The sequence below is a fragment of the Labrus mixtus genome, chromosome 5 (assembly GCF_963584025.1).
Source record: "Labrus mixtus chromosome 5, fLabMix1.1, whole genome shotgun sequence".
In the NCBI taxonomy this organism is placed as follows: Eukaryota; Metazoa; Chordata; class Actinopteri; order Labriformes; family Labridae; genus Labrus; species Labrus mixtus.
The window spans coordinates 19,888,801-19,901,325 of NC_083616.1; the positions used below are offsets into that span (position 1 = coordinate 19,888,801).

Here is a 12,525-nt window from a genome sequence, read left to right on the forward strand (position 1 = left end):
CCTTTGTGCAGTACTTTGTTCCCATACAGCTTCTTTTTTTTTTACAACACCGCAGACAACACAACCATTAGATACTAGGCTTTAAACAGGACATTCGTCTGTCTGCCATCAGCCCCGTGAACAATGAGTTTCACGCTGTAAAACAGAGAAAGTCTGAAAGTGAGGGAGGAGGGGGAAAACTCCAGTGATGTTTTCTTACAGGTTAGTCATAAACACTGCTTGGACCCCAGTGAAAAAGTTCCCAGAGAGAGAGCGAGCGAGTGAGCGAGAGAGAGAGAGAAGGAGAGAGAGATCCTGCAGATTTACACATTTACAATTACAATGAGAGGGGTTGAAGAGTGTCCCCTGAGGATATGAACGGCTCAACAAAGAGGCCACACACACTGAGAGCATGTGCACACACACACACACACACACACACACACACACACACACACACGCACTCATACCTACACAGTCAGTGTGCAGTCTCTCACATCCCACACACACCCATAAGAAAATAACACAGGAAGATGAGGACAAGGACCTTGTGCGTTTACATTCACAATTGCTTTCAAATCCTAAAACAATATTGTAGGTGAGGACAGGTCAATCATGTGAAACTTGAAGCTGAAGCTTTAGGAGTAAAAATGTTAAGGCCAATCATTTTAATACATACAAAACTATTTAAGTCATGCATAAGAAAAATAAAAAAGTCCTGTCTAACCTTCTTAATAAAATGTAGGACTATTATTTTGCTTTGAAAGGTTGAACTATTCCTTGAATGTGATGATATGCTGATTTTCTTCATTTTACTTGTTAATTTATGGAAGTATTTGGGGTGTTGATCGGATAAAACATGACAACAACTGAAGATGTAATTTCAGTTCTGAGAAATATTTTCACAATGTATTGAGATTTTATTGCCATAACAAATCGATTAACCAAACAAATCTGGGATATTAACTGTTAATCAATGTATTTGTTCATAATCTGTTTTATAAAAATGACAGAACAATGACTTTCTTCGTAAGCTTTTGTTAAACTAATATAACTTCTGAAATGTGAGCGACCAGGAAAACGGATGCAATCTTTCAAAATGACTTCCCCTTTAAATGTCTGAAGTTTTAATTCAGTAAATATCTAAATAAACAAAGACAAAGACAAACGCTGCCGTCTCCTTGTGTACAAAAAAGCTGAAGTACAGGTGTATAACTGTGAGAAACACAACGATATTGGAGTTGTTTGACACCAAAAACAACCGCCTCAGTCCTCCACAATAAGAGCCTCTCTGCCGCCACATTCCCATATTCATCACCTTCACCGATTCAATACTGTTGTCAACAACACTGGGTGGCCATTGAGGCCTGGTCATTACAAAAACAAAGCATCTCCTCAATAGCCTCTAAGACAAAAACAAAAAAATGTGCGGTATTCGGAATTCTTGTTCCTAATCCGTTCTTTCCAGGAGTCGGGGTACAAGAAAACCCGCCATCATGGCACCCTTCAAGAACTCTCCGGGTTGAAATGTGCTCACTTTGACCCTTTTGTCAGCACTCATTCATCCTGAAGACAAGGAAGCATCTATGCCACAGTGTTTGAGCTGTAAGCCAACATTATGGAAACTTCAAAGAGCCGTGCCACAACCTCAATGCTCGTTATTCTTCGCTCCCCAGAGAGGATTTGGTCCGGCATCAGACAAGAGATGGGAAGACGATGAAACGGAAGCAACTGCAGCGCAAACTCTGTCAAAAAGATGAAAGATTCCTGATGTGTGAATTCTTGTGCAGAAAAAAAAAAAAAAAACACCATTTGGGAATGTCTCAAAACTGTGAAGGTTTTGTTGTTGTTTTTTCAGCGCAAATTCCACAGACAACAGTTCTCTCGAAATATTGTGTGTACACTCTAATGCAGAAACAATATTGCACATTAAACATCCTGTGCACATCAAAGCAGCCTTCCCATGAAATCAAAATCTGCCTTTATTCTCAAATACCTGAACAGAGCCAGCAAGTCTGTACGCCCTGAGGGGCTGGCAGGACCATGTCCCCAAACATTCCTGGGGGTCCTGTGTGACTTTGTGCTTGTGTCTGTGTGTGTGTAAATGGGGACTAAGCCATGGCCCCTCTGTAGGGACAGGCGTGTGTTTAGACAGGGTCTCTCTCTCAGGGGATTAGGTGGCCTTAGGACTGTGGTAAGGAAAAGAAAACATCACATGCTAGAATGCCCGCTGCACAAACAGCAGCAGTGAGTGGTGGCATGTCACCGCGAAGAGGTGGCTTGGCTGAGTGTCAATTAGACTCGGATCATCGTAGCATTAAGCGCAAACCAACAGTGGTTGCAAAGTCAGATTCATGCAAATAAGAATAAAAATAAATTCTTTACAGTTTCTTTAGAATCACAAGTACAACATTGTGTTACCATACGGGAGCTTCACAATCTGCTAAATGTAACTCGTTTTTTTCCATTTAACCCTTTATTCAATACTTGCTGCTGTTAGAAAACAATAGTTGAACTTCTTTGAACACTTCAAATGTGGGCAGATGACCCCAGCATTTCATAAAAACCACTTGTGAAGCTAGATTTTCTTACTCATGATTTGTGCATCACGTCTCTTGCAGGACATTCAAAGGGTATGTGTATGCGTGTATAAAAAGGGAGCGAGAGGGAAGAAGTAGCAGATCTGGCTGCTAGAAGACCAGTCCAGTTTAAAGTCCCAGCAGTGGCGGGTGCTGAGGTCGTGAGGCGCCACACAAGCTTGCTGGAAAAAGGCCGTAGGGAGCAGGTGTGCATGTTAATGAGCAGACGGCAGCTGCTGCCCCGGCCATTCACAACCCCCCCACCCCCACCCCCCAGCCCATCATCTCTCCCACTCCTCCCACATCCCCGATCCCACCACTGCCTCTGTGCTCTGCATGGCACCCCATCCTACGAATGTCCTCAAGCTTGAGTTGAGACTATGTACTGCTCAAATCAAGATCATTACTCCCTAAACTGCCTGAATATTTCACTTTCATGGTTCTATTCTGGCAATGCAGTTGAGTTTGTCAGATTGAGTTAATCTGTTTTGGGGTGAGAAGAATCTTCAGAGTAGAAAGGACGATTTATCCACAAAAAAAATCGAATACAATCATAAAACACACAAAAAAAAAAAAAGATTTTAAAAAGTGTTGAGATGTTTTCCAGGTATCATTAAGTTGGTCTTTTGTAGTGTTGGCATCTGAATACCAACACTGGCCCCCTCTCTCCCTCCCTTTTTACTACTTAGCAGTGAAATGAGGAGTGAGAGAGGAAGAAAAAAAAAAGAGGGAGTAAGAGCGAAGGATGAGTGGGCCCATTGTGTTTCCTCCCAATTCAGACTTGACCACAGGCTGGGTGTATTCAGCTGTTACACCTCCTCTTTCCTCTCCTCTTTCTCCCTCCCGCAAAAAAAAAAAAATCTCTGAATATTTCTTTTGTAAATGGCTCAATGATGAATTTTGCTTTTTTTTTCTTCTCATACTTCATTTCACTTCCTCTGTTAAAAGCCGCGTGTATGGTCACTGGCATCCTCCCGCTCCCCTCGGCTCACCATTTTCCCTCCAAATCCCTCTCTTCGATACCCCGATTTCTTTCCATTTGCAAGACACCACATTAAGATTTATAATTCTCAACTCTGACTATCGCTCACTTTCTTCCAAGTTCCTCTGCGCTGCCTTGCTGCTTTACTGTGGTCTGCGACATTTGAAAGGGGAGCTTAAAATCCAAAACACACACACACACACACACACAAGCAGGGGAACAAACAAAGGAGTACCAGAGAAAGGGAACTGGAACTGGTTTGGTTGGGTTTTTGAGGGAAGAATCACAGAAAGGAGGCGGGAAATTTTGCTGTTTACTCCAGAGTCTCCTGTCCTGATTCTTCACCCAAAGCTCGCTGATTTTTTTCTTCTTTGAGGGGGAAAAAAAAAAACTTGTGCTAGCTTTAAAAGTGGGCATCTCCCCTTGCAAAACAGCCCAGTGTCTCACACTGAGGCCTGAAATACAAATAGATGGAACCTCTGCACCCTCACCTTGGTGCACGTGGAGGCACTATCCAAACACACTCCAGCTGAGGTGCTAGCAGGGAGTCGACTGTAGCACACGCTAGGCAAAGACTGGTAACAGTTTGCTCTGTAACTTGGCAGGAGCATGTCAAATAGATGCTCAAAAATGCACAAAACAGCTTCTACAGGCAGCAAGCTGAACAGCCTCAATGAGTGCAAAATCGTATATATAAAAAAAAAAAGGGTAAAGACAAAAGACATCCAACGACTCTTTTATGGAGAATTTAAAACAAACAAAGCAAAGCAGCTGCTTCAACAAGAGAAATCTGCAGGCCTGGTGAGCAGGATCATCTCAACCGCAGAAGGTAAACTGGGCTGCTGGAAAGGTAAATAAAAAGGCATGAAAAGAAGGGCACAAATCAGAAGCTGAGCAAATATCAGGTGTTTGAGGGGGATCGTATAACCGCAGGACAGCAGTGGAGCGATCTCCTCTGTAAGGCTGATACTGTTATTATCCTTTCTGTCATCCCTGCCCCGTAGCACCTCATTGTTCTCCTCCGTACTCACTTCTAGGATCGTCTCTTCTTCTACTGCTACCGCTGTAGCCCGTGGCAACAGGTCGGCGACACTGATGGGATGCATGACAGGGCTGGGCTGCGGCTCGAGCCCGCAGCAGATGTTGCGGTGACATCTGACCCAAGGCCAGGCGTCGCTCTAAAGGGGCTTTCCTCACTTTCGGGCCAATCTGCCATCTGCCGTCTTTCTGAGGTCGCACACGGATTGGGACAGAGGCTGTGAACGTCATATTCAGGCCGCACATGTGCACTGTATACAAATAAAAACCTAGAGTGGGTCCACAGATTTTTGGCAGCTGTAAGGGCCTCAAATCTGGATTTCATTTTAAGGAGCTTAGGGATTTAGGTTGTGCATTATTTCAATTATTGCAGCATGTCAATCTCTGTGAGAGACAGGCTCAGTGTCGGGCTCCAGTCATGTAAATGGCAGAATTATTAGGATTATTTTAGGATACATTTTTGTTTATCCATCTCGCCGTAGATTTCAGCAAATATGAAAAAGATTACTCTGGAGACAAGGCTATTAGTTAGGTCTGTAATGGTACATGAAACCCACAGTTTAGGACATAGCCCTTTTTTTTGGGGGGGGGGGGGGTGTCACGTTTTGTAGTCCAGACAGGAAAAGAGGAATATAGTCAACATAGTCAGGGTTAGCTGATGTGCGAACACAGCAGGACATATTCAGGGAAATTCTTTTCAAGTGAGTGGGAAGTGGTGATGACATATATATTAAGCAACCTGCGTGGAAGTGGTGCAATAGCAGTGCACGTCATCTAACTGCTTCACTGTGTTTTCTGTTCACCAGTACGTTCTTCTCCACTCTTTCGTTGATACAGGGAATTCCTGGAGCTACTCGTGGCATTGATAAAAAAGACAAAAACTGACTCTGTTGCTTTGTCCCCCCCACCCCACCCCACCCCACACACACAAACTCTGTGTCTCCTGCGGTGAATTCTGGAATAACCAGTTCAGGAAGATGATAAGCAGCCCGCCAGACATTCACTATAAATTCTCAGATTGTGAAAACGGCTTAAATAAAAGGTTGAGTTTATTACAACTTTTTTTTTCTTCTATAGTTTATGATTATACTGTGGTTCTGAAATCTATTGCTAAGGCCTTGGATGGGCCATGATTGTTGAGATAACTACATAAATTTAAATGATCTCCACCACATTATATGGGGAATAAACTGAAAGCGAAGATAATCCGAAAAAAAATGTTCAATAGAGAAAGTGTTTGTTAGACAAGTATCAGACCTGTACCCAATTACTGATTAGTTGACCAACAGAAAATCATCAGGCAACTATTTTGATGATCACTCTAACGCTGCGTTTGTGTTACTAGAGGACTTTTAGCGAAAACTCTCTTGAGTTGAGACACTGCCAGATCAAACGATATCGATAAATGTTTTCCTAAGTCCTACTGTAGGAACTCAATTGTTAGGTCATTTATTTTTTTTAGAACCAAAAATGCTGGCAAACTCCTGCACACTGTCTGAACTACAAAAACACGTCGGAAATGTTTTGATTCCAAAATGTTGCCAACACATTGGCGCAATTTAGGCAGTGCTCTCTCTCTTTTTAGTCTTGTCTGATCTGTTTCAAAAGCATTGCCTGGGGGGGGGGGGGGGGGGGGGAGCCTCTCTGCTCTCCTTTTCCTCCACACGTCCCTCTCAGCATAACATGGCTAACCACAGTGACAACTGTGCCACCATAGGCAGAGTGAATAAACACTACAATATGAGCTCTGCAGTTCTACTTCAATCACACAAATCAAGTTTATTGAAATAAAAATAGCTCTCCAGCTGGAACTAAATCTGGAAGAGAAATCTGGGTTGTTGTTTGTTGTGGAACTGAAACCACAGTTACCACCAAATCCCCACTGGCTGCAGAAATTACAGGGGAGACGCTGCCCCTCTTTCCCTCTCCTTACATCCATCCTTCTTTTCCTTCCTCCCTAATCGTACAGGAGAGCTGACCTGGCCAGCCCACATCTGGCAGCCTTCATTAGAGACCCCGTTTATTTGGGAGCAGTAGGGACACAGCCCATGGGAAAGAGCTTGTTCCCCCAGGGGCCGACCACTAAAGTGTGTTTGTGTGTGTGTGTTTGAGTGTGTGTGTGTGTGTGTGTGTGTATGTCCTGTCATAGCTGCCCTAATGACTTTTGCTACTGCCTACTTTACGAGGCTGGGAACTACTTAAAGGCTTTTACGGCTGTGTGAAGGTGTAGCTGACACTGCAACTGGACACTCAGGCTGTTACTGTACGCGGTGACTTCAAGGTTTGAGGCAGAGCTTAAATGTCCCATCACTGCTTCCTGTCCAAGTGTCCCCCATAAATCAAGACAAGCATTAGGTTGTTAACAGCTTTGCTTTGGTCGATTTTAAATGCTGTTCATACATTTAGTTTGCTACTTAACTCAACGACAGAAAGAAAAGTTGCAGGGCGGAATTTTAAGTCTCGAAAAACAGTCTCTGCATGGTCAGTCAAATACTGTTTAAGAGGATAAGATAACATGTCTTATATAATAAAAAGTCAGTTTCTTTTTGCAGTGAACCCATGAATACATAAACAACTTTGGTCAATTAACTGCTGTTCACGTTAACCTCACACATCGTCATCGTGTCTGATCCACTGTGAGGAGTCATGTACTGTAGTGACACAATGAGTCAAATTGTCAGTCCGATCTGTTTCCCTACAAAGGCACCACACTTCATTTTCCTTCAACTCCTGAGTGAGTGTGTATCAGACAGTGAAAGTGCACACCTGGCAGACAGAGTCAATCTGTTCCTGTGTGGAGCTGAATGTGTAAAACCGCAAGTAATCATGGGTATTATGAGGCATGCTGCTGTATGGGTGTGAGCGCACGGCTCTCTTAGTTATTCTTCCATAACCCACAGAAAGGACAGGTGGTCAGGCTGAAAGAAGTGAAAATAAAAAAAAGAAAAAGAAATGAGGAAGTGTGGTTTGGAGTATGCCCAGTCTCTTTGTCTCACACTCTCACACACACACACACACACACACACACACACACAAAGACACACACACAAACACACAAACACACACACACACTGACTGTCAGAGCTCTCTGTGATCAAAGTTTATGTGATTTCTCTTGGCAGATGCCAACCAGGGAGGCTCAAATGTCACTAATCCTTGACGCTTAGGTTCCCCACCATCGAATCACTTCATTCAGCCTCAGTGCTCTGATGATCAGTCCTCTCACCAGCCAGACTCTCGCCAAAAGCAACCCAACACCAGCAGCAGCAGCCATATAAAAGCCTGGCGCTGTGTGTTTCTCGTTGTGTGATGATATGATCAGATACGGCACCTTTTCTTCCTTCAGGCCACTCTGAGGCTGTTTCCTGACTCTGAATGGAGATGTAGGGGAGGGTGGGGGGGGGGGGGGGGGGGGGGGGGGGGGGGGGGGGGGTAGTGTGTGTGTGTGTGGGGGGGTTAAGATAGACTCATCTGACCCAGGCGAACAGAGGTGCCATTAAGGAATCCCCAGAACTGAAGAGACAAGGGCTAGCTTTCATTGAAGTGGATGGATACTGTAGCATTCGCTGCACATACGAGCCAGGGATTAAAAGACTTAGAACAGGAATACAAAGACAAGAAAATAAGAGAACCCTGATTAGGGGTTTGAAGTTCTCAACTTTTTGATTGCACTTTCTGCCATCTACACCAAAACTTAAACAACATATCAATCACCATGATATTCAGCAGAAAAGAGAAATGTCTGATTTGCAATCAGCTACTTAATAACACACAATAAACACTCACAGAAAGTTTATGTTTACGGACAACTGTGAGTTATAAACTCAAAAGTTCTGTGATTTAAACTCAAGGCCATCATCTAGAACCTAAATCCCGATAGCTCCTCGTCACATGACGCTCAGCAGTCAACAGGCTGTCTGAGATCTGATGTACACTGTCATCACTCTGACTGCCTGATGATGACAGAGGTATGTGATCCCTCTGCAGCGTCCTTTCTCGACCGCCCGACGTCTCTCATCTCTCTGGCCCGAGAGAGGAGAATCTCTGACGGAGCGTCTTTGTTTCTGGTCGTAGTTTCGCCGCTGGACTCTGGACTGGCTCGGCTCTGTCACTGCTCGTTCCCGCTGCCAAACCTCTGCAGCAAAAATGTGAGGCCTTTGTAGATAAACTTTAGTAAGGAGCTCACATGGCCAGATACAAGGAGGAGATGGTATTTATAGTATGGCACGTCAAGTGGGCATCTCTGTCAGACTTCACATCATACTGAATTCAAGAGCAGTAGCTTTTAATTCGGGTTATTCTACTCTTCTGCAAAGAACAAACTGAGCCTCGTAGAAAACAAACATCACTGCATGCTTAAATCACAATACAGTAACTTACTATTTTTCCCTTACAATAAGCTCCAGACAGGATCCGCCTGATGATATTGTATCTCAGTGTTCATACCTTGATACTTTCAGCTGCCCACTTACTATCAGAGTCATTAATGTAAAGGAATGCTCACTGAAGTTCCTGTAAAAGCGGTGATACAGGCTGTCCTGACATTTTTTTAGGACAGCCTGCCCCTTAAATCTTCCTGAGTAGCTTATTCAAATATGTCCCTCAGACCGGAAAAGTTTTCCCTGTTGGAAATGTAAGATTACGGACAGAGCAATAGAGTTCAACACACCTTTAGATCAATGCTGCATGTAAGTGGAAGTGTTTCAAAGTATCAACTAATGAGTGGGAAAGAACACGAGAACATGAGCAGAGTAGCAGTTTTATTACAGGCATGACTATTGCGCACTGGAAACATATATATGTTGTCATTTCCGCCTGCTCACTCAGGGAATTTTCCTGAATATTACCTGCTGTGTTCACACATCAGCTCACCTGACTTAATGTGGAAATTTCCCTATTGCAGAATTGCAGAAAAAAGTAATGTCAGGGAAAAGAGTTTTTTGAATGTGTGAACACATTCCCTGTGGGGTCTTCAGGGTTCTCTTGGACTTGAGATGTAAACATTTGAGGAACATTTGTAGAGCAGGAACAATTCTATTGATTGTATTTTAAAGGATTATATTGACAATTCCCCAGCTAATGGTAATCACAATTTACAGCTGTATCACTCTTTATTTATGCACTCAGCTTCCTCTGAACTCGCACACTGACTTCAGAACAACATGGCACTTTTCTATGGTCCTACATTCTACCTCATCCTTAGTTATAAATATAAGTGTCATACAAAAAAAATATTTATGTCTATTTATTAACTAATTTGATCTCAGATTTTGAACTTTTGATACTAAACTCAAAGAGTCCCTTTCAGAGAGGGTTAGTTTCATGACTTTTCCATCAAAATGTATCGAAAAATGTCACAAATCCAAATATTTATTTTACTTTAATCAAAGCCCCAGACACAAAAATATTCTGTTCAATATGAAATTACAGCAAATGTTTAAGCTTGTAGAGCTGGAACCAATTTGCTCATTATTTTAGCTGAGTTTTTGCCATTAAGTTTTGTCACCCAGTGACGACTTACACAAAAACAGAGCAATGCTTCAAAAACAAACACACAAACACAATACCGCACTGGGCCTTGTGTGCCCGCTTAAAACTTTTCAAAACCGCGAGCTCGTCCGTCTCCATGTTTAATTGGAGAAGTCTGAGGAGGAGGACAGTGCAGGGGCACAATGATGGCTTTGTGGCCCAATGAGGAGGTGGGGAAGGTGATGGAGGAGGGGGGGTGGTGGGTGTGTAATTGTGAGGGGTGCACAACAAAACCAGACCAAATTAAGATGTGGCGGGGGGCCAAGATGGCTGCCTGGGTATTGCAGTGTTGAAACTGTGACATGGACAGCCCGGCCATTCACCTGATCATGAGTTGTGGGACGGTAAGATGACTCTGGCCAGTGCTGCTCATGCCAGGATGGAAACAGAGCCAGGAGAAAGTAGGCTTTTGTTGTAAAAAAAAAAAACGAGTTCTGGGCATAGCTGAGGCTTATTGGTTTACATGTGGATTGGAAACGTCCCAGACAAAAAGCTAACCTTGTTTCGGTATTTTCATAGGTTAAAAAACATTTACTCTCTGCCATCTGTCCAAAGGAATGAGACAGGGAGAGAGAGAGGGATAGAGAGAGAGCACCAAGGGCCATTGAGGAGGGGACAAAATCCCAGGAGAGAGGAGGGGTTTTGGAGTGGAGGGGGGGGGGGGGTAGTGGTGGTTGAAGGACAGAGTCTGAGGGTCTCTCTGGGAAGCCTCACCCAGATTAGTCACACAGAATTAATCGCAACACAGAACAATGGTCGCCGAGCTTCTGGCAACCCCAGCTGTCGCTCCGTGAAAGAATAGAAAAGCAAGATTTAGGGCTGCGAGAGTTTGCCTGCAGAGGAGAGAGTGTGGTGGCACTAACACACTAACACACACACACACACGCATATACACGCACACACACACACTATCGCAGTAGTGACCCCTGTCCTCATCAATGTCCACTCATTCCTGTCTCAGCCCTCTGGCCATTTGCCTCCCAGAAATAGCAACACTGGTGTGAGTGCTCGCCCCATCACAAAAATCTGAGTCATCTCAAACTCCTCATTCACACATTTTCAACTCTTCACACAGGTATTCCTCAAACTATATCGGTTACAAAGAACAGAGCGTTGTAAAAAAAATAAAACTTACTTGCACTCTCCATTGCCCTCTGGAGTAGTTTCACACCTCCCCTGGCTCAAACACGACTCCGTGAGCATGGAGCATCTTAGACCTGCAAAGGACAAGTTTTAATACACCTGCACCTTGGCAAAAAAAAAAAAAACTTTTTAAGCAAGTCTGGAACAAGTTGATATTTCTGTCTGGCAGCTATAACAGTGTCACAAAGATTCCAAGTTTTCCTCAGGGGTGTTATAAATAAATCAGGTAATGCTCTATAAATGTGAAGTATATGTGTGACTCTTGCCACCTTAAAGTGCGCTTTTTTTTTGTGGCTGAACAGGGGCTTGACACTAGTTTGGCAGTTGCATGCTCCTGTCTGCAGCTGCCCCGTAAAGAATGTGCCATTTGGGGAGTAACACAGCTTTGCTATATAATAGAAATATAAAGAGACCGCAGACCTGAATACAAGCTGCAAAAAGGCATGCGTTTACATCGAAGTGGGGAAAAAGTTGAGTGTTTGCTGGACAAGTGCGCAACCGGTCTGCGCAAAACACGATTAAAATGATGCTCATATGCAGGACTCGAGATGAGAGAGACGTTCCGCATAAATGTTTGGAATAATGACATAATATTATTAAAGTTATGTCGGTAAACTTAAATGAACAGCTAACTTCGGAAACTTGCAAGATGAGTTAAAAAAAAAAAGAAAAAAGTTTGGCAGGCTAAATCTCGTTATCCTACCTGAGTTTCAATTCAGAAGTTTTCAAAACCTTGATGCAACAAGTGGAACGAGCTCGTAGAGTGACTAACAATGCATTGCATTATTAAATGATAAAGTTATACAACTTTCGAGAGAGAGTCTCTCCACTACTCACCTCGTGTTAGGGCTATCAGCGACAACAAGAAAGTTAGTTTCACAAACAAAATATGCATTCCTTCTGGTTTAAAATGATTGTACAAATCCACGTGGGTTTTTTCATAGATCCGATATAGTGTCTTCCTCTCCGTAAGTTAAAAAAAAATATACACTTTCAGTTCATCCCAGAGTACATCCACAACAGGGAAAGTAAGGCGCGTCTGTGAACTCCGAGCATGGGATGTTGTCACTTCAGATCCCGGTTTGAAAATGACTTGAGGGACGCACTTCTCCAGCCGCTGCTCCGCTTAGAGGGGCGTTACACACACACACACACACACACACACACACACACACACACACACACACACACACACACACACACACACACACACGCACATACTTTATCCCCAACACACTATACAACTTGAAGAAGTTAGTGCCAAGTTTGTTTGTT

The 12,525-nt window shown here is 43.5% G+C and overlaps 1 protein-coding gene across 1 annotated transcript in view; it reads right to left on the reverse strand.

Annotated features, from left to right (window-relative positions):
* LOC132974390 (neurogenic locus notch homolog protein 1-like) overlaps nt 1-12,323 on the reverse strand; it is a 40,692-nt gene extending 28,369 nt beyond the window's left edge. The window contains exons 1-2 of the mRNA XM_061038435.1: nt 12,088-12,323; nt 11,243-11,324 (exon numbers count right to left, since the gene is read on the reverse strand). Of these exons, the coding sequence (XP_060894418.1) occupies nt 11,243-11,324; nt 12,088-12,145 (140 nt within the window). The 5' untranslated portion in view covers nt 12,146-12,323. The remainder of the gene's footprint in view (nt 1-11,242; nt 11,325-12,087) is intronic.
* Between the last annotated feature and the right edge of the window lie 202 nt (nt 12,324-12,525).